This window comes from Aotus nancymaae, unplaced genomic scaffold (assembly GCF_030222135.1).
Source record: "Aotus nancymaae isolate 86718 unplaced genomic scaffold, 86718_ANA_hifiasm-v0.15.2.pri h1tg000016l, whole genome shotgun sequence".
In the NCBI taxonomy this organism is placed as follows: Eukaryota; Metazoa; Chordata; class Mammalia; order Primates; family Aotidae; genus Aotus; species Aotus nancymaae.
The window spans coordinates 15,605,309-15,626,694 of NW_026988428.1; the positions used below are offsets into that span (position 1 = coordinate 15,605,309).

Here is a 21,386-nt window from a genome sequence, read left to right on the forward strand (position 1 = left end):
CAATTGGACAGGAGACTTATGTTCAAGAGATCTATTCTACAACATGGTGGCTATAGTTAACAATACATTATATTACTGAAAATACTAAATGGATGTAAAGTGTCCTTATCACAAAAATAACTATGTAAGGTAATAATATGTTAATTAGCTAAGTTAGTCATTCCACCATATACGTATATTCCTAAAAATATATTGTACATAGTAAGAACATACAATTTTATCTTTTGATTTAAAAAATAAAAATAAAATGTAGCAATAAAAAATATGCTATGATCTTTACTACAGTGTTTGCTTTCCCACCTTCAAGCCGAGACATTCTTTCATTGCACACAGGTCTATTATAGTCAGGAATTGTTTTGTGAGAAGGAAGTCAGCAGAAAGATGGATAAATAATAAGAATGGTTTCTGGCACCTGGTTCTGATAATCCAATGCTTTATCTCCACAGTAATAATAGCTGGTATTTATGGAGTCATTGTTTTCTTACAGCATCTCTATGGGATTCATTTATATCCTGCTTTATAAAGAGACACAGAGGCACAGAGTTTGGATAACTAGTGTGTGGTGGAATTGTGCTTCAGACTCAGGTAGTCTGGATCAAGAGTCCACATTCTCAACTATTCTGCTATAAACATACGCAGGGTCCACAATATATAAGTACCTGATATATTAATTCTTGGGGTGGCAATATTTGTATTGAGATTGCTTGGATGCAGCACTTTTTTCTCTCTCCTTTTCTATGCTTCCAGTGTGGCCAATGTCATTTTAACTAACACATTATTTATTTAGATGTGATAATGGAGCCAATCATGTTTCTGTGAAGTTTTGTCAGGTGGCTTTGAATAACTGTTATTAATTTACTATTGTTAATTTACAGGGAGATTGGAATCTGGAACACAGAGGAAGGGTTTGCATTCAGAAATGTCATATTGGATTTTAGATTTTTAAAAATATAATTTATTGCCATTCATTTAATATGACAAGATTTCACATTTAAAAAGTCAGATTTTTAGGGTTTCTCTTGAAAAAAAAAAATCAGAAACTGCAGAAATAATGAACCCATGTTTCACATAAGGGCAATCTTCTAGAGCTATCTAGGTCACTATATTCATTAGCATAACCTGCTTAACACCCTTGGGCAATTTAGTTAACAGCCATTGATATGTAGTTTCAGTTGAAAGAAAAACAAATCATTGATATCACTTTGTAAAACTGACTATAGATGTACCTTATCTTTTAAACATTTACATCAAATGGTCCATAATTGGAATGTGTTTTTGTATTTAAACATGCACTTATTAAAGTACATTCAATATATTTCTTTATACAAGAGGCAGCCTATTGTAATTGCTAAAAGCATGGCTTTAGCCGGGTGCGGTGGCTCACGCCTGTAACCCCAGCACTTTGGGAGGCCGAGGCGGGTGGATCACGAGGTCAAGAGATCGAGACCATCCTGGTCAACATGGTGAAACCCCGTCTCTACTAAAAATACAAAAAAATTAGCTGGGCATGGTGGCACGTGCCTGTAATCCCAGCTACTCAGGAGGCTGAGGCAGGAGAATTGCCTGAACCCAGGAGGCGGAGGTTGCGGTGAGCCGAGATCGCGCCATTGCACTCCAGCCTGGGTAACAAGAGCGAAACTCCGTCTCAAAAAAAAAAAAAAAGCATGGCTTTGTATCTCTTCTCTGCCTCTTAGTGGCTTTGGAACCTCAAGCAAGTTATTTCATAACTCTATTCCCTGTTACCCTTATAAAATGAATTTGAACATGAGCCTATCTCACAGGCTCTTATAAGCATTAAGGAAAGTGCCTGACATATAATAGGTGGTTGTTAGGCAATATATTTTTTACTATTGCACACAATGATGCCAAAATATACCTTTTTGGGCATTTACAATGTTGAATTCTTTTAGTTTAGATTTTTAGAATTAGAATCATTAAGTAAAAAAGAAATGCGCACTTTAAAGTTTTACAGATGTAATTTTGGCAAATTATTCCCAAAGCAGGGAGTTTCAATTAAATACACATCAATAGTGTGTACCTGGTAGCTAGTGGGGAGTATTATTAGTTCAAAATTTGGCCAATCTAATGTTTAAAAAGTGGCTTGCTTTTGTTGTTTTATGTTGCCTTTCTCTGATACCTACTAAATCTACTTGTAATATTTATTTAACTCTGTGTAAGAATTTACTCCAAAACTTAGCGTCTTGGAACATTTATTAACTAAAGCAGTTTGTAAGAGAAAAGAATCTCGGAGCAGCTTTGCTGAATGGTAAAGTCTCAAGGTGTCTCATGAGACTGCAGGCAAACCTTAGACCAGGGCTGGCTGCAATCTCTGAAAGGATTGGAGTATCTAAATTGACTCCTATGGCTATTGGCAGGGGGCTTCAGTTTCTCACCATGTGCACCTCTCCATAGGGCTGGTCACAAAGTGGCTTCCCCCAGAGCAAGACAGAACCCAGTCTTTTAAAACCTAATTCTAAAAATGATACAGTATCAATTCTAACAATATTTGTTAGAAGCTAACCCACTTTTATTCATTACAAGTATGTTAATAAGACGTTTCTACATTTGGCCTGGCATGGTAGCTCACACCTGTAATCCCAGCACTTTGGGAGGCTGACAAGGTGGATCATTTGATGTCTAGAGTTCAAGACGAGTTGGGCCAACATGGTGAAATTTGTCTCTACTAAAAATACAAAAATTAGCTGGGTTGTAGGGGCGCATGCCTGTAATCCCAGATACTTGGGAGGCTGAGACAGGAGAATTGCTTGAACCTGGAAGGCAGAGGTTGCAGTGAGCTGAGATCATGCCACTGCACTCCAACCTGGGTGACAGAGTGAGATTCTGTCTCAAAAAAAAAAATAATAATAATAATAAAAATAAAAATAAATCAAAAACCTCTCTACACTCAAAGAAAGGAGAATCAATCTTTACCTATTGAAGGCAGCAGCATTAAGAATCTGTGGATGTATTTTAAACACTTCAACACTGAATTTCTTTAATTATTCTGTGAGTTTTATGTTCACATCTGTGTCTTATTTATTTATTTTTTGTGACAAAGTCTTGCTTTTTCACCAACCTCCCGGGTTCAGGTGATTCTCCAGCCCCAGATTCCCTAGTAAATGGGACTGTAGGCACCTGCCACCAGGCCTAGCTAATTTTTTGTATTTTTGGTAGACAGGGTTTCACCATGTTGGCCAGGCTGGTCTTGAACTCCTGATCTCCAGTGATACACCCACCTTGGCCTCCTAAAGTGTGGGAATTACAGGCATGAGCCATTGCACCTGGCCTGTGACCATTTTCTAAATTGTAGATTTCAGAGCTTTGCTACACATTAAAATCAATCTTAGTACAATATAAAAATCTAAACCACTGGATTGGGAGTGTGATAGAGTAATTTTTAATGCATTATTCTATCAATTATTTGAATAAAGATTATACATCACCAGGAAATCTAATATCACTTCTCCCTCTCTCCTCCACTTCCCACCTATTTATCTGTAAAAGCAAAGCAGTCCTACTTACAGAAAGTACTCTGGGAAAGAAAAATGACAAATGTGAACAGTTTACCTGCAGTTCTAGCTTTTTAACTGCTCTGCTTTCTATTGCTCTCAAAGATTTCAATTTCAAATATTGGGTGAACAAAGTCAGATGCAACCACTGCTCTAACAAGCTGAGATCCCTGCAAGTGTAGAAGAAGTAACCTTAAGGTCATATAGTCAAACATGACTTCCTGATCTACACTCAAAAACTTGTACACTTTGCTAGAATTTGAAGATCTATAGTGGTTGTGTTTTGAATGCTTTCCAGAATGAATCCTTGCTCATAAGCCTGCGGGTTTTTTCCGTTGAACTCTAGTGAGAAAGTTGTAACCTGAGAAATTTCTTATGTCACAGGATCCTTGGGTGTGGCTTTTCCAGCCAGAAACCTCTGTGACCAGTGGTGCTTTTGCCTGAGTTTTGCTTAGGTCCACTGGGCTTGTTCCACCCACTCAGCCTGGCAGGCTGTACTCGGCTCCCGCTATCTGCCTACATCCCACTCCTGCCTAGGGCGAGACAGATGTGGAGTGGTGAGGGATGTGTAAGCGAGTGAGGATGGGGTCCCACCGCTGCACAGTCAGGCACGCTGGCTGCTGCAGTGGGTGGGCAGCTCCAGGTGCCAGCATGGACACCAGCTCACTGAGAGGCTGTGGCTGGACCAGGTACATTGCAAGCAGCTTCCATAGCTGACGCTGGGGAATGTGGTGGTGCCTAGAACCTTAGAGATGCCAGGACCTGCAGGGCCCCAAGGAGGGAGTAACAGCCCCGGCTCAGAGAGTTTCCCAGGTCTGGGCTTCCCGAAGGGCCACAATTCTTCTCTCCCCTTCACTGGGGAGAAGTCTCGAAATGTGGTGCTCAAGGAGGGTGTTTCCGCCCTGTGTCACAGCTCTTTCAGCCCTGCCATTTGACAGGTCCCAAGTTCTTGTCCTGCATCCAGGAAGAATGAGGTATGCGGACAAGTAGAGGGTGAGCAAGGTGAAGAGGAGCTGAGAGATCTTGGAGTGGATAGCTCCTCTCTGCAGGCAGGTTGTCCCATTGAGTGTTCAACTCTTAACAGAGAGGAGGCATTGAAGCGGGTAGCTCCTCTATGGGCAAGTCACCCCATCTCCCCAAGTCTGGCTGAGTCCAGGGTTTCTATGGGCCTCAGAGGGAAGAATGCACCAGCTGATTGGTCCATGGGCAGTCATGGGTGGGCACAAAGGAAAACACCATAAGTCCTCCCTCTGGTCCAGGAGACTGGTGCCCAGCCCTCAGGCTTCAGGCCTTCCCCAGCCTGAAGGTGTGGCTTCACAAGGGATCCAACACTTCCCACTTCCTCCTCCTTCCAGCCTGTCTGCATTCTACTGCTTTCTATGGTGCTCAGGCTGTTCGTGTAAAAAATCCAGGCAGGCCAGTGCCGAGTCTCCCTCAGTCCCCACTTGACCTCCCTCTTGTGCTTATCAGAGCCCCAAGTCCAGAGGGGGCTGAGGAGGCAGAGGGCTGCCATATCAGTGCTTCCCCAATTGTGCACACACCCCACTGGGCTGTGACAGCACCCGGGTCAGCCCTCACCTTGCTCTGAGATCACAGAGGGTGCCACGGGTGATGAGGTCAGGAAGTTGGAGCAAACACCTTCAAGTCTGCTAAGGCATGAGGGGGGTACTTCCTGGGTCCCCAAGACTGTAGAGATGCCCAGGTCCTCAGTCGTGGCTTGGGCAACTGTATGTGAGCCCAGGAAGGTGGGGATCCCGCCTGCTTCCAGCCTCCACGATCACAGGGAGGCCCAGGTCTGCAGCTGTGACGTGGGTTGCTTCAGCTGTGCCCAGGAGGGCAGGCAGGAGGCCTGCTCCCAGCCTCCAAGAGCACAGGGAGGCCGGGGGCAGCTGCAGTTGCACCCAGGGAACTCCTGCCCTGCCAACTCAGTAGCGGTTGTGTTCCCGCCTGTCCCTGGCTCCGATTGGCTCTGTGGAGCATGCAGCTCCGGCTGTGCCTCCTCGCTGCAGCCTGCCTCTTGGCAGCGGCTTCTTCAGATGGCCTGCCACTGCAATCACTTACATTTGGATTTGGATCACTTTTAGCATCACTGGCATCTTTTCAGTCCAATAGGAAACTTTTAATTCATTGAAAAATTCTGTAACATTGCTGCTCAAAGGACAAACGTGGACTCAGAACCCTGCACTTCCTGGGAGGCTCCTCGGTGCAGGTGCAAACTCATCTACCTCTTCTCCCAGATCACAAAAGGATAGTAAGAGGAGGTGGCTTTTATTCAAAGGGAAAATGGTACTCTGGTGTCCTTCTCCAAGGAAAATCAGTCCAAATTCATATGCTCCATATTATTGGCGTAGTAGTCTGCTGTCATGAGAAAATTACACGGACTGGGTGACTTACAACATAAATTCATATTCTCACAGTTCTAGAGGCTACAAGTCTGTAATCAAAGTGTCCAAAAATAGTTTCTGGTGAAGGCTTCTTCTTGGTTTGTAGAGGGCCACCATCTCTGGTTGCATCCTTACCTGACGTTTTATCTGTTTATGAATAATGAGAGAAATAGCTTTGTTGTCTCTTCCTACTCTTGTAAGGACACCAGCCCTGTCAGTTTAGAGACCCACCCTTATGCCCTCAATTTAACTTTAATTATTGCCATTAAGGATCTCTCTTCACATACAGTCACATTGGGTTTAGGGCTTCAACATATGAATGTTGTAGAGGACACAATCCAATCAGTAACAATTAGTATTAGTGCTCTGATACATATGAGCCTATTATGTTCTCCATAAGGAAATAAAATTGGTACAGTGGTGAGCTCACATTATATTTACAAAATCTTTAGTAAGTCTTAAAAAGGAAACAGTCCCAAATCTACTTAATAAAAGTAAAGTATCACTTAAGGAAATTTTCCAAAAGCAATTAAGTGATTATATTATAATTATAAATTATTATTGTTAACATCTATAAAATGGCAATAATAACACCTACTCCTTAGAGTTATTGTGATTTTCCTCAACTCTCCTTAACAGATATAATTGCTTCTTCCCCTTCCCCATATCACCATTGTACTGTATAAACAGCTCAATTTAAAGAATAATGCTTTATGTTACACTTGTTTTTTCATTGAACTCAAAATTTTGAGCAGCAGAATTTTGCCTTCTCATTTTTGGATTGCAGGCTTTCAATTTAGTGCCTTGGATACGCTAGATGTTCAATAAAAATTTATTGTATCAAAGAACAAATTAGCTTCAAGCCAACGTGTCTCAAATACGAACCAAACATAAATGGTAAATCCTAATGATTTACCATTAATTAAGATTCTGTTTTCATATTTTAGTAATAAAATTTAACTACTTTTAACTACTGTTAAAAATAATGATTTGTCATTACATAATATTAATATTTTCTTCAGATTCCCATGGATTTCCACTTCAAATTTCCACTTACATGATGCATTTCAAAGAGGAAAACCAGATTTAATATTATTATTTTTGGTGTTAATTATATTTGAGGCAAACCTCAGGGTTTTAAACCAACAAATGGTGGTCCTTTGTAATATTTTGTAAATGCTCTGAATTGAATAATATTTATATTAATTCCCCCCGTGAAGTTAACGGATTCTAGCATTCTGCTTTTATTTAGTCATTCTTTCCAATACCATTGTTACCAATCTTTTGCAGTAGACATCTTTCAGCTTAAACTACCTAAAGTAGTGTCTAATATCCTACCTAGGTACATATGATATTAGCTTTTCTTTCTACATCCATTACTTATTTGTTAAAAGAGAGTTTTGGATTTTTATAATTATTAGTCTTTTTTAAAATGTGAAGAATAAATTCTAATCATAATAACACCCACATTTCTCTGTAAGACTTTGCTTTTTCAAAAATATTTCACTAGTGCTTCCTGAGTTCATGAAATTTCTTTCCTTTTTTAAAATTAATATGAGTTTTAATCAACAAATCATAATTTCAAAATAAGAGTAAATTTCAAATGTCTCACCTTAAAAATGATAGGCGAGCACTGTGATGGACATTATAGTTTGATTTAACCCTTCCACATTACATATGTGTATCAAAACATCACAGTGATGATGTTTCTTGACATTGGACTAAAATGATTTTGTTTCTTTATAAACTATGAAACAGAAGTGAGGTTTTAACCCTAGGCATTTAAATGCTTGCAAATAGACCAAGCATAAAAAGTAATATAATTAAAAAAGAAGACTACATCGAGAGAGTTGTGCTCTCACTGTGCTACTGTGTGAAGTTTGAAAATTAATACATTCCCCTCTGGACTAGAACCTTTAGCAGCAAAATGAGGTCTTGCATGGATAAATTCTAAGGTCTGTTTTAGTCTCTAGATTTTTATTTTGTTCTATTTTATATGTCAATTGAAAATAAGCTATAACTGAATTATTACCATCATTAGAAGGGTCCATTCTTGGTTCTCCTCCCTGAGAATGTATGTCCTTGAGCAAGTAAGTGTGTTTTTCTCTATGTCTCATATTCTTCATTTATATAATGAGAGATTTGAAATCGAGGGTATCTATGTTTCTTACTAGCTCTTAAATCATCTTTGACTTTAGTTTGGACTTGATTTGGTTTTGATTAATTATTCAATCATCACATAGCTCTCAACCTCATTTTTCTTATTCATAAAATTAAGATTCTATTTTCTTTCCTGCTCAGCATAATGTGATCAAATAAGACACCAAATGCAAAAAAGCCTTATGTAAAGCACTATGACATAATATTATATCATTTGCCATAAAAGGTGGATGTATATTTGGTGGTGTTTATATACTTACATGTACATATTTTATGTTATGTGCATATTTTGAGTTTCATAGCCTTCAAAACTTTCTTTGAAGTGGAGCAATTTCTACCAGTAGCCAGACTTATATGGATTTATCTCATTAGAATTAGTAACCATCATAGCTACTAAGTGAAGAGCTTTGGCCTTTTACTTAGAGCACAGGTATCTGGTCAAACACTCGATCAGTCAGCTACTCAAATATCAAGTTTAATTTATTAAAAGCTATTTTTAATGGAATCGCCTATTGAAGCTGGATGACTAATTATACCACCTGACTATATAAGTCCTACAAAGCTTAGGAGTGCCATTCTAAACTTTTATGGAGAATCAAAAGAACATTGACACCATAGAAACCTAGAGTTGAAGTAGAATCCCTGCTTCTGAGATTTACTTAAACCATTTTTTTTGTTTCTTCTATGCTTAAAACTTCCTAGAGAGGTTAATTTACAACCCATGACACCTACCATCCATATTTAAAAGGTTTTGTTAGAAAAATATCCATTCCAAGTTTTAGAGACAGTTTGCTATTACCATGAGCAAATTTAAGACAGGAAAGAATTGCTGAAGATAGAGACGTGTAGATAATGATAATAATTGTAGTAGATCTGGTATTCAGTTTAACAATTTATTTTTACTAACTTTTGGGGGCTTTCTTTTGTTGTTGTAAATGGCTTTGTTTTACACAATGCCCTTTTGCCACAACCTGCTGTCCAAAGATTCTCACTCAAATCATGGTCCTACCCTTGACCAGTTCAAATTATTTCTGAGTTCTTCTCTCTTTTCCAAAGAAAATAAATTCTGTCTTACTATTATTTCCTTGATTGAGAATGGGATTTTGAATAAATCAGATAAACTGATTGATTATAATAACCTATCTAGTATGTTATTTCCTCACAGATTACCATGTAAGTGGTGACAGATTAGTTCACAATCAAATATGTGTGTATTCAGAAGAATTTCAGTTCTGCTGTTCTTTTTATGAAGGCCTTGGGGACAACTGGCTCTTACCAAAGATACCTATTATAATAATATCAGTGAGCCAATTTAAAAATTAAAATGTAAAAATTAAATTTCTAGCAGTAAGTATAGAGCACGTCTTTATAAGAGTTTTTTTAGAAAAAAAAATTTTCTTAGACTTATATTTAATAAGAAATTAAGGTTGCATTATTATTTCTTCCATTTATCAGAAAACTAGGCTCAGAAGGTTAAATAATTTACCCAAGGTCTCTACTAGGAAGTGACAGAACCATGACGTGGATCCTTGTCTGTGCAGCACCAAAACTTATACTCAACTCTCCAGCTATATCTGCCACCATTTTAGTGAAGATGTATATATGAAAGCTAAAAGTCATAAAAGCTCATGCAATAAAAAGCCTTGAATGTTAACCTACATAGTTTGTGCTGAATTCTGAAAGAGTCTTACAAGAATTTAAGATGAAAATGAGAGTTGTATTTTTAAAATTTTAGTTTTATAATGTACTGCAGGAAGAAGAAAATCAAGACATTGATGTAAATAGTCAGGAGGCTGTGCAAAGACTTTGTGCTCCATTCTGTGCATGTGTTAGATCAGCCCAAATAATTTTGAAATTTAGTTGTCAGAAAAAAAATCAATACCTCGTCATATGGTCCAGGTGCAGGGGTTCATTATGCCAGCACATTGGGAGGCTGAGGCAGATGGATCCCTTGAACCCAGGAGTTTGAGACCAGCTTGGTCAACATGGCAAAATTCCATCTCTACAAAAAATACAGAAATTATCCAGGTGTGGTGGTGCATGCCTGTAGTTCCAGCTACTCCGGAGGCTGAGGTGGAACAATCACCTGAGCCCTTGAGGTGGAGGCTACAGTGAGCCGAGATTGGTGTCACTGTACTCCAGCTTGTGTGACAGAGTGAGACTATCTCAAAACAAACAAACAAACAAAAAAGACTTCAAATGGAAACAGGCTGGGTCTCTATCAGACTGCAAGTTTTAACAATAATTTAGCTTTTGATATCAAGTCTACCACAGATTAAATAATTTTTATTTAATTGAGGAAAATATACATTTATTCCTTTATCAAGTATAATGTATCATCTTCAATGTTGATTTTTTCATATGTTAATCTATTTGTAAGGGAATATGACTTTTCTATTTTGGCTGAGCTTCATATTATAAATGAGTGAAAAGGCATTCTATTTTCTACCATCAAAACCCTTTTTACACATTTTGTTTTAAGAAAAGTAGAGATTGTATAGAGAAAGTAGCCAACTTTCTTCTATAAAGACTTCCTATTTGTTCAGAAAAAGGACTAATGTATTCTCATAGTTATTCAGGGTATAATTTTTAGGAAGCCAAAACATGAATTTTGTACAAATATATAGTGAGCAACTGACCAAAACTGGGTTAACTCATTAATGAATTAATCCAGCAGAATTATAAAGCTGGTCCAAAAAAGGAGTAAGAGAGACTGTTATGTACAGAGAGTAAATTAAAGACAGAATGCTGAGAGAAAATTAAATAGATGTAAACTTGCTTGATGTTCTATAAGACAATAAAACTACAACTTTTGTGTTATCTTTTCTACTAGATAAAATAATTCGTATTGCTTCTGAATAACCAAATATACTCTTTTTTTAAAAAACAATTTAACATCCAATCTCATGGAGTCTCAGCCTAATAAAAAATAGTAAGTAAAACAAAAATGCATTCTTCCAGATAATTGTATAATCTTTGAAAGGATCTATTAGACAATGCTCCATTATATCTTTGAAATAATATGCAGTCATTCATTTATTTCATTTTCAAATTTGAGATAATTTTTCCATCTCTACCCTATAATAAAAATAGTGTTAGTACTTGGGCTAACACTATATGTCAGTAATTGGTATGCATTATTTTATTTAGTTCTCAGAATTAATATCAATGAACATAAGACTTTTTCTGAAACATTATTTTGTTGCAAAAAGTTTTTATGAGAAAAACTTGAATGAGAGTTTGAGTAGTTTGAAGGTTATTGCTCTATATAGCCAAATTCATTTATCAAAAATGGTGTGACTTTTTTTTTTATTTATGCAGAGTAGTATGCTATGTTCATTATACTGATACTATTGAGCATCATCATTTTAAAAAGGAGTCAATTTGGTAGATGTAAAATAAAATCTTGTTTTAATTTAAATACACAGTGTCTAGTTACTAGTGAAGGTTACTTTTAAAACAATCGTTAGTACATATATGGTGTATATATTTATGGAATACATGAGATATTTTCATGCAAGCATACAGTGAGTAATAATCACCTCAGGGTACATGAGGTTTTCATTTATTCAAGCATTCATTATTTCTTTGTGTTCCAAACATTTTAAATTGTATTCCTTCAGTTATTTGTTATTCTAAAACATACAACAAATTATTGCTAATGGTAGTCAACTTTTTAAAACATGGTTTTAATTGGGCATAGTGGAGCATGCCTATACTATTAGCTACTTAGATGGGAGAGACAAAAGGATTGCCTGAGTTCAGGAGTCTGAGGCTGTAGTGTGCAATGATTGTGCCTGAGAATAGCTACTGCACTCTAGCCTGGGCAACATAGGAAGATTCTAACTCAAAAAAAAAAAAAAAAAAAAAAAAAATTGAAAATTAAAAAAAAAACCAGTGGTTTTGTTACTGTCTTTTAAGACTGTTTGCTTATTTTTCTATTAAGGCATTTGTATTCGTGTTTCTTTAATTCCTTTCTGCTTCTACTATTTGAGAGAATTAACCCTTTGTGCTTTTATTGTCAGCTTTATTAAGGTAAATTGTCAAATAAAAATGGTATATATTTAATGTGTACAAACCCTTTTATGTGTATTCTTACACATCAAAGAGCTTGCCATGAAAAGTATTAATAGGACATTTTATGTGAGGATTAATAACACCTAAATGAAACTCATTTGTGATAACCTGAAACTCAACATAAGATTATGCTAGTAAAGACATAGTATTGTTTCCTCATTTTTTATTAAAATTCTTTTATCGAAAAACATAATACACATATGTATATAAATAATGTTAATAAGCATGGAGAACTGAAAATAAAGGAAACAGATATTTATAAATGTGAAAATATTTGCAGATTGATTGCAGCAATTATATTAATAAGTAAACAGTAAAACTTTAAGGGATTATGTTTTGAACAACTTAGAATAACTAGGTAAACTTCCATAATAGTTTAAATCATTTCTTGTGAGGTGCTAGTAAAACAAAATCAAGAACTAAAACAGAAACACACCCAAGATTATGTAATTTATGTTGCATGTGAAGTACATGCATACACAGTACGTAAAATATAGATATACACTTATGTTTATATAAATGAAGATGTTTATATGGATGTTTATACATTTATATGTGTGTACATATATACATATATATAAACAAAATATGTCATTACTACTTTTGGTGTCTTAAAGATTTTCTCTGGAATCACTGACTATATCAAACTAAGATGGGTATGTATTTTTTTAATTATCCTAACTCCCAGGGATATAAAAAGATAACTAAATTATAGCATTGGCTATTATAATTTTTTTACTTCATAATAATTTGGGGGTATATATGGATATGATGTATAATTTATTATATAAAATTATGAAGAAAATATAAATAATAAAATAATAGATATGATACATGTATATGTGTATGTACATACAGAAACATGAAATATAGATGAATAGAGAAAGATTATCATAATAAATAATGGAAAACATGATTTACCTGAGCACTGCATATCAGTATGTATAAGAATCATGGAAACCTTTGAGATCATTTTTTTGTTTGCGTTGTTGGGGATAGGGGATAAACTCCCAAAGGAAGTGTGAGCCACTCATATCCTTTGCCAAGGCTCAGAACGGACTCACAAGTTTGTTGGCTTTCTTTTCCCTCCCTCCCTCATCGGTCTGCCTGGGAAGCCCATGATTAGAAGCCTGGCTGTGTGGCTTAATGGGCGCAAAATCCGAGAAAAACACGTCCGTGAGAAAGATCTCCTGGCCCTTGCCTGTGAACAGCGCTTTCCCGTGAGTGCCAGGTACCAGGTCAGAGCTGCGCTGGGCCGCCCACGGGCACCCTGAACTCTCCTAGCTCCGTTCCCGTGCCCAGCTCCTGGGTTCCACCTCTCCTGGGACCAGATGAAGCCCGCCCTCCCTTCCACTTCCACTTCACATTTCGAGTTCCAGCAGATCCTCTAAGTGTGTCTTCTTTACTAATTGAGGGGTGGGAGCAGTTTGCTTTTCCTCTGAAAGTCCCAGGGCTCTAAAGTCCCAGTGAATTTCAAAGATGGGTAGGGGCCAGCATAAAGGCATTGGGAGTGAAACCCTAAACTCCAGGGGTCTCTAGGCCAAACTGATGCATCAGCCCTGGAGCCCTGGAGTCCTGGAGCCCTGTGGTCCTTCAGGTCCTTCTACTTTTGCAAGATGAACTTGAGAGTGTGGAGGAGGAGCCTGGGAGAAGCTCTGGAGACCATGAACTCAGGGATTTGCAATCCTAAGTGTCTATGAATCCACCTTGATCCAGTTTCAGCTTCGCTCTCCCTGATATGTTTTAAAGCCCTGACACCCTGACAGGATTTGGGGGTCGAATGAGTTGGCAAAGAGAGTTCTCCGCCCTCCCTCATGCTTGCCATAATCAGATGACTTTTCACAGACTGGAGCTGACTAGGGGTTGGGAGATATTTACTTTTAATTCTTTTATGTGCGTTCAGTACACCTTCTGTGGTTGGGTGTGGAAAGCGTGGGGCGGGGGGGTTTCCAGGGCGAGTGAAATTCCCATTCCATTGGTATTACCATGCCTGTGGGGTTGGCAGTTCTTTAAGTTTAGCTAGTCTGCAAATAACTACAGAACACAATAGAGTCCTCCGAGTCCTCCTCCCTTCCTCTCTCTCTCTCTCTCTCTTTTTTTTCTTTTCCTGCTTCCAAACGCCTTCTTCGAGGCTGAAGCTGGGCAGGTCTCCAAAGGTGCAGCAGCCACAACAATCCCGCAGTTCAAAGTTAAGCAGCAGTTGCACAACTTCCAGCAACTTTCTCAGCAGGCTACTAATGAGCTGAAAGCCAGGAACATCCGAGGAGAAGAGAAAGCTTCCAGCCCTCCTCCCTTCACCCTGGAAATCCAGACACCCCCACCCCAACTCCCAGATCGCTTTAAGATAATTTCTTTATTCACTTGCCTGACAGACCATGGCTCCCTTTGGAAGAAACTTGCTAAAGACTCGGCATAAAAACAGGTAAAGTCAAGCGTGTGTGTGTGTGTGTGTGTGTGTGTGTGTGTGTGTGTCTGTGTGTGTGTAGTCTGGACCCTACCTGTGAAAGTATGTGTTTTGTGGTTGTTAGATTCTGGTAAAAACTGCTTTGGGGGGCAAAGCCCTTAAGGGAGTTAGGCTAGTATGAATACCTAGAAGGCAAGGATATTCTCCCAGTGTTGATGATGGAAGTGACATGCTCAAGGATCCCAGAGAATAAAGAGTGATTATTTCTGACTCCCTTCTCCCCTTTTGACCAGTCCTTGTTCCACAGTTAGCAGCACAGTTTCTCTTTTTGTTGCCGTGGGCATTTGAGGGTAATAGAATAAAAAGTGTCATTTGGTTTCAAATAGAACTTTAGAATATTGTAGAAAAAGTTAAAACTTTGATGAAGATAAAACTAGAATTTATAGCCACTAATTAGGATGGAAAATAAAGCTGCGGATACAATTCAGAAACAATGCTTTAGTTCCCCTGGGAGTGGGGCATTCCTGAAACCTGGAATGTTCCCAAAGTGAAAAAACTCTGGAGAGAAACTGTGTGTGAACTGATTCTTTCAAAAATCTTTGAGAACTTTAGGTAGTTTCAAGCGCTAAAGAAAGATTCAAGCAGCTATCCTCTCTAATCCTTATTATTACTATTTTAGTTTTTTCTTGATTTGATATTTCAAGCCTGAAATGGCCATAGTATGAGTAAGTTACTTAAAACCCACATACACACATATTTTTCTTAAGATAGTATGTCTGTCTTAGTCTTATTAAATACTTCATTTACACATCAAATGTTATGTTTTCATGCCAAAAATGTGAGAATAAATTTAGACATGGGCTATATTTTTTTTAAAAATATATTTGCTTTAGCCTAGGGGCTTGTCCACCACTTTTCTCTCAATCATCCTTGTTTGTACTTGTCCTAATTTGCTCAGTGAACATTTAAAAGGATACAATTACATGGTAGGAAATGATATAATTATTTTAAATTGTCTACATGACAACATAGAGTAATACAACTTTAAAGTAAATCACCATACTTTATTTTGTGCACACATGTCTACTTTGAAAATCCTTCTAACTCATTTCAAATGTATTTATAATTTAGTTGACAAAATTTCCTTTAGAAACTAAATGGCCTTAATAAATACTGTAAAACTTTCCAAGTAAGTTTTATTTTCTAATAATTTGACAATATTTCACAAATGTGGTATTTATCATTGGTATTTATGATATGGCATTCATGATAACTACAGATAAAGAAACTATCTGTATATTTAAAGAAACTATCTGTATATTAAAATAAAGTGGTTTGAGTATTTAAAATTTGTGTTTTAATGGTGGCAATGTATTTTAAAATATTCCAGAATATTCCAGAAAAGCCTCCCCTCACTCCCAGAATAAAAATATCCTGGTTTTTAAATGACATTTTTGTAATGGTATTTTTGTAGTATTATTTTGGCATTTGTTTAAATGTCATCAAAATATATTAAAATACTTTGGAAAACTTTACGGTTTCATAAATCAAGTTGTGTTTCTGGCATACTGTTCCTGTAGTCAGGGCTTTTTGTTTGTTGGTTTGAGGTTTTTTGTTTTGGTTTGTTTTGCTTTAGCAGTTTGAGATTCCTGTCATTAGTATGCCAAATACAGTGCAGTAAAACTTTACATGTGCCCCTGAGTTTCCCTCAGGGAAGTGCATTCTTCACTTTCATTACGTCAGTTCCACCATTCTACTCTCTACTCTACCTATGAAACTAGCTTTCTTTCAAGAAGGTGAGTATACAAACATTTTTTAATATAAAATTTTCTATGCGAAATCATGAAAAGGTGAAAATAAAGATAACAAATAGGGAGTTTAATACTGTTTCAAGTTTCTTAGAAAATGGAATGTCTCTGAAAATGATGCTTTGTTATAAATGCAAGTGTTTTGGAAAGGCTGGCAATAGTAAGGATAAGTAAGCTTCTCTAATGAAAGTATTTCCCTTTACAGATTGGTTTAATCCTTAAGATTTAAACCACAGCAGTGGTCTAGGACACAAAAATATGGGTATTTCAAAATAAGCAGTGAATAAATCACAGGGTGTATTGAAACAGAATTAATATTTGTTTTGGTATTTAGTAATGCTGTATATGAGGGTCTTTTGTTCTGTTTTTATTTTCATCTTAGCAGAGGTGAGACCACAGGTGAAAATTAGTTGCAAGATTAAGTTTACTCAGTTGTTTACCAATTTCCCTAATGATTTGAAAAATCACACTTCAAAGTACAGAAACAAAATATATTTTCTTAAATCGTGAGTGATTTATCCTTTTATAGAAAATGTGATTTATGAAAAGACAGTTATCTGATAAGAGTCACTATATCCTTCAAATATGGACATATAACATTTCTTGTACAATGTAAAGTAAGAATTTGAATAATAAATATATTCATATGCATTGTGATATATAACTAGCAATGATAACAAAAACCTACCTGAGCATAATTGTATCTTTATAAGCAGGAAAAATATGAACTTTTAAGAAGGAACATTGGGAATTTAAGGTCATAAAATTATGAGAAAGTCTGGTAGAAGAATTTTTATGCATGCTATTCTCTGCCTCTCTTTTCATTTTTGTTCACTTGGGAGTGATATTTAATCACCCAAAATTGAACCTCATGAGATAGTACTATAAATCTTATTATAATAAATGGAGAATTGAGAGTTTTAGAGACAAACAGGATGCAAATAAAACTTCAGAGAATGAGGCAATAAAAAGTTTTACAAAATACAAACCATAAAGCTTAGAGAAGGTGGGGCTCTATCTATCTAGACACCATTATGTTTTCATGTCCAGGACAGTGCCTGACATGTAGTAGACCTGCAATACAGTTGTTTATTCAATTTTGTAAACTGAACTATAATTTGTACTCAGACTAGAACATGCTAATTATTTTATTCTCTATTCATCATGTGACACCAGCTGGTACTATATAATAGTAAATACTTTTTAAAGGGTTGGTTGATATTTAATATAATTCAAAACTTATATAGATAGACACATAATTATATGGATTTTGAAACCAAGTTAATTTTATCTTACTAGATACTTTTTTTTCTCAATTTAAAGATTATTTAGTTCAACAATTTTGGATATAGTATTCAAGAAATTTGAGAATAATAGATGGCTAAATAAAAAGACTAAAAGTTTATTTGCCCAAATATAATCAGGGTTTTTATTTCAAACTTTCATATAAAGACATGGAGCCAGCCTAAACTTCTTGATGTTAACAGTCAGAGTCAATCTTTTAAAATATTCTAATTGTACTAATGTTTAATTGGAAGACTTCAGTTTTCAGAGAAACTATTGGTTTTAGGAGATGAATTATCTACTTTGATTCCAGAAAAACAGAATGTTCTATGACTGAATTCCAAAGATTGATGCATATCTTCTTCATCAGGTTTTTTGTTCAACATGAAAAATAAAAATGTTTGTGAGTCTAGATATTTTTTTAACAAACTATTCAAGTTTCTGAAAGTGTTTTCTAAAAGTCGCTAGGCACCCATTGTTCCTCACATAAAAGCTTAAGAAGTAAATAATGAACCACCAATCCATTTGAGATTCATGTGGACATTCAACAATTGGATTTAGATTATTAACCTATTTATCATTCACATAGATTCTATTTGTGAATGTGATTGTCTTTATATTAGATTATATCTTCAAGGTAAGGATTGTTTTAAACATTAATGTGTCTGAATAACAATCAGAAAGCTTTGTAAAAGTTCAGATAACTAGAATGTTGTTATAAAGCTTTTTTTGGAACACTTGGTTGTAAGGTATGATTTCTTAGTGTTTTAATTAATAAAATTTGGAGACAGAGAATTGGTTGGTACTTTCATAAGCATAACATTGCCATAATGAAAGTGTCCAATATATTTCTCAAAATAGAAAATTAGAAAAGTTTGCATAGATGATTTGTAAGATAAAAAATAATGACTACAAAAACATTGAATCCAGTTTAAGGGGCATTTACAATTATTTTGAAGTACAATTTAGTCTTCTCTTGGTTTTCCCTTAAGTCATCTCAAGGATTTCCTTCGGCTTTCACAAAACGTACTGATATAGAACCATCCACCACAGGCTAGACATACTTGTAATATTAGCAGACATTCTTGTAATATTAACCTAAAATTAAAAAACTCCAAAAAATTTACCTTCCCTGAATTTATTAGCATAAAATATTATATCTCTATTGTTTTATAACTGATACATAAAATTTGCATTACAGGTTGCTTTTGAATCAATTAGAACATATTTAGCCAACAGTTCTTAAAGCCAAGTACATTATATTGTCACTAGAAGTAAATCATGCAATAATTGCTTCACCAGAAGAAAGAATTAAGTTTTATGGTTAGGGTAAAAGTTGCTGACAAGAAGGCTGTCTTCTCTCTGTAATTAGAAGTATGATAATTTGTGAATTCTGCAGAAGGGGAAATTATTATGTACTATTTTGTGTGCCCTTCCAATCAAGATTTAAAATGTTCCCAAAATTGTATGGAGAAGTGCAGATATTTGAGTATGTAATTCATCATAGTTCTCAGGAGTTCCTGAAAGAGATTTCCCCTGATTATACCTGGTAACTTAGGTAGTTATTAGTTGGCAACAGATAGCTCTTTAGGAACAATGACTGGAATGCTTTATCCCTAGCAAAACGATCCTGAGAGCTGTGGCAGGGGTGAAATTGAGCTCTAGGTTAAACTGAATTGTTTCTCAAGAAAACCTAAGCCAGCTTGGTACTACATAAAATGTTGTATTATATATAGTATCAATGCCTGACACATGTAAAGGTGAGAAGTACTTAAATCAATTTTTTGGAGAAAAGTTTCAAAAAGTTTGAAGCTGGCTGACAATTTAATTAACATAATGTGTTTATTGACTGTATAACTCAGAAAGTTTTATTGTTATTTTACTGGCATGTAGTTCCAGGAGATCTGATGATAACTCTAAATAATTCACAAATGTGTGGCTCTATTCTTTTGATATTAGTTCTGAAAATGAAATAGAGTTGAAATAGGGGTATATGTTTACTTCTTGCAGGTGTATATGGATGCTAGTACTTGACAAAGAATCTCTTTTCCTTTTATGTATCAGCTTTCTAAAATAAAACCTCATGATAACTTTACCATGTGTATGTCAGAGGAAAAAGTTCAGCTTACTTCTGCATTCTAATGATTTTAATGTATGGTTGCTTAATGAATTTCTTGACATCCAAACACAACATTGGCAAAACACAAAATTGCTTAGGTGCTAATTCTTTACTGTTTTTAAATAGATTGTGATTCCATTCTTGTGGAGTCTGTTGTAGCACTACACCTTCTAGAGAAAGGTTATGTATTCGTTGGATAAAATTGAAAGCAATTACTAATATAAATAATTATACAAGTACCAAGTATTTATGCACATGGAATAGAGCCTTGGGAAGATATTTAGCACTGGAAGTAATAAACAATATATTTCAAGTATAAGAATGATCAATATAAATTAAATATGCTAACGAACAAGAAAAATTATACTCAGAGGTTTATATCTTCAGACTGGAATCCACTCTACTTTTATAAATAAAGTGGCTTAAGCATTCTGTTAAAAAAACAAAAAATCTCATTGAGTATAGGTCCAGTTAGAGCAGGGACCTTACTTGTCTTGTTCCTTCCTAGATAATCAGAGAGTAAGTACTCAAAAAATATTTGTTGATTGAATAAAGAAATTCAACATATACTCTCAAAATACAGCTGATCAGTAGTAGATCAGTACATTTATGTTAAATGGATGCATGGGTAACTTAAAGAATGAATCCATAAATTCAAGGTTGACCTCTCATCTTCCCTGATCCTAGGCTCAGCTCCTGGCTTTCAAGTGGTAAAGGGCCATATCTAATAAATAGATGATATGAAACTTTACCAGACTTTTGGTAGAAAAATAAATCAAGAATCATGGTAATTTGTTCTTCTCTAGGGTTGCTGTTACCTCCCCTCATCCCACTAGAACACAGCCAGGTATGGATATGAGTGAAGTTTGGTGGATGAGACCGAATGTCTTCTACAGACCTCACTGTTGAATGTCGAGCATATCTCCTCCTCATTTGAGATATTTTAGCAACACAGTTATAGGAATGTTCTGAGTAGCTACCTTTTAATTTTATTTCTTTAGGAGGGGTAAACTGTGTTTAGGACTGTACTAGACATGCAAAGACACAACTCCATTCCTAAGAGATTAAACTCCTAATTGAGAAAACAGTACCATAGTAAAATAGTTCATGCAAGAACTTTTTAAAAATCACTCTTCCATGGAAAACTATCCTTGACAAGGTAGACAAAATCATAATCTTTGTAATATGATTAAGAAAATTAGAGTAAAATCTATTGGAGTTGATGAAGGCTATTCCTCTATAGAGTAGCTACTCAATAAATGTTGATTAACTCTATGTAGAAATATATGAGAGGAGTAAATGGAGGTAAAGGAAAATAAAATGAGCATCATCATAATTAGCTAGCATTTATTAAACTCCCACAGGTGACAGGCTTGAACAAGAGAAGGGAATGCAATAAGATTTACAAAAAATATGTAGGAGGGGGCTGAATCACACAGGGCTAAGACTGACTCACATACGATAATCAAAAGAGAAGAATCCAAGAATCGGGCAGTAATATGGTCAGTTTGGCAAGAATCCATAATCGTAGTTGAGTTGATAGAAAACAGTATTTTACAACATGTAACATTGTCAGACTTAAAGTCAATGGTAGTTGGCTACTATTTATTCTAATAATGGTAAGAAATTGGCCAGTTTATT

The 21,386-nt window shown here is 35.8% G+C and overlaps 1 protein-coding gene across 1 annotated transcript in view; it reads left to right on the top strand.

Moving 5' to 3' along the window:
* The first annotated feature begins 14,094 nt into the window (after positions 1–14,094).
* Positions 14,095–21,386, top strand: part of RASSF9 (Ras association domain family member 9) — a 33,025-nt gene continuing 25,733 nt past the window's right edge. Inside the window, exon 1 of the mRNA XM_012442103.2 lies at positions 14,095–14,552. Within this exon, the coding sequence (XP_012297526.2) occupies positions 14,506–14,552 (47 nt within the window). The 5' untranslated portion in view covers positions 14,095–14,505. The remainder of the gene's footprint in view (positions 14,553–21,386) is intronic.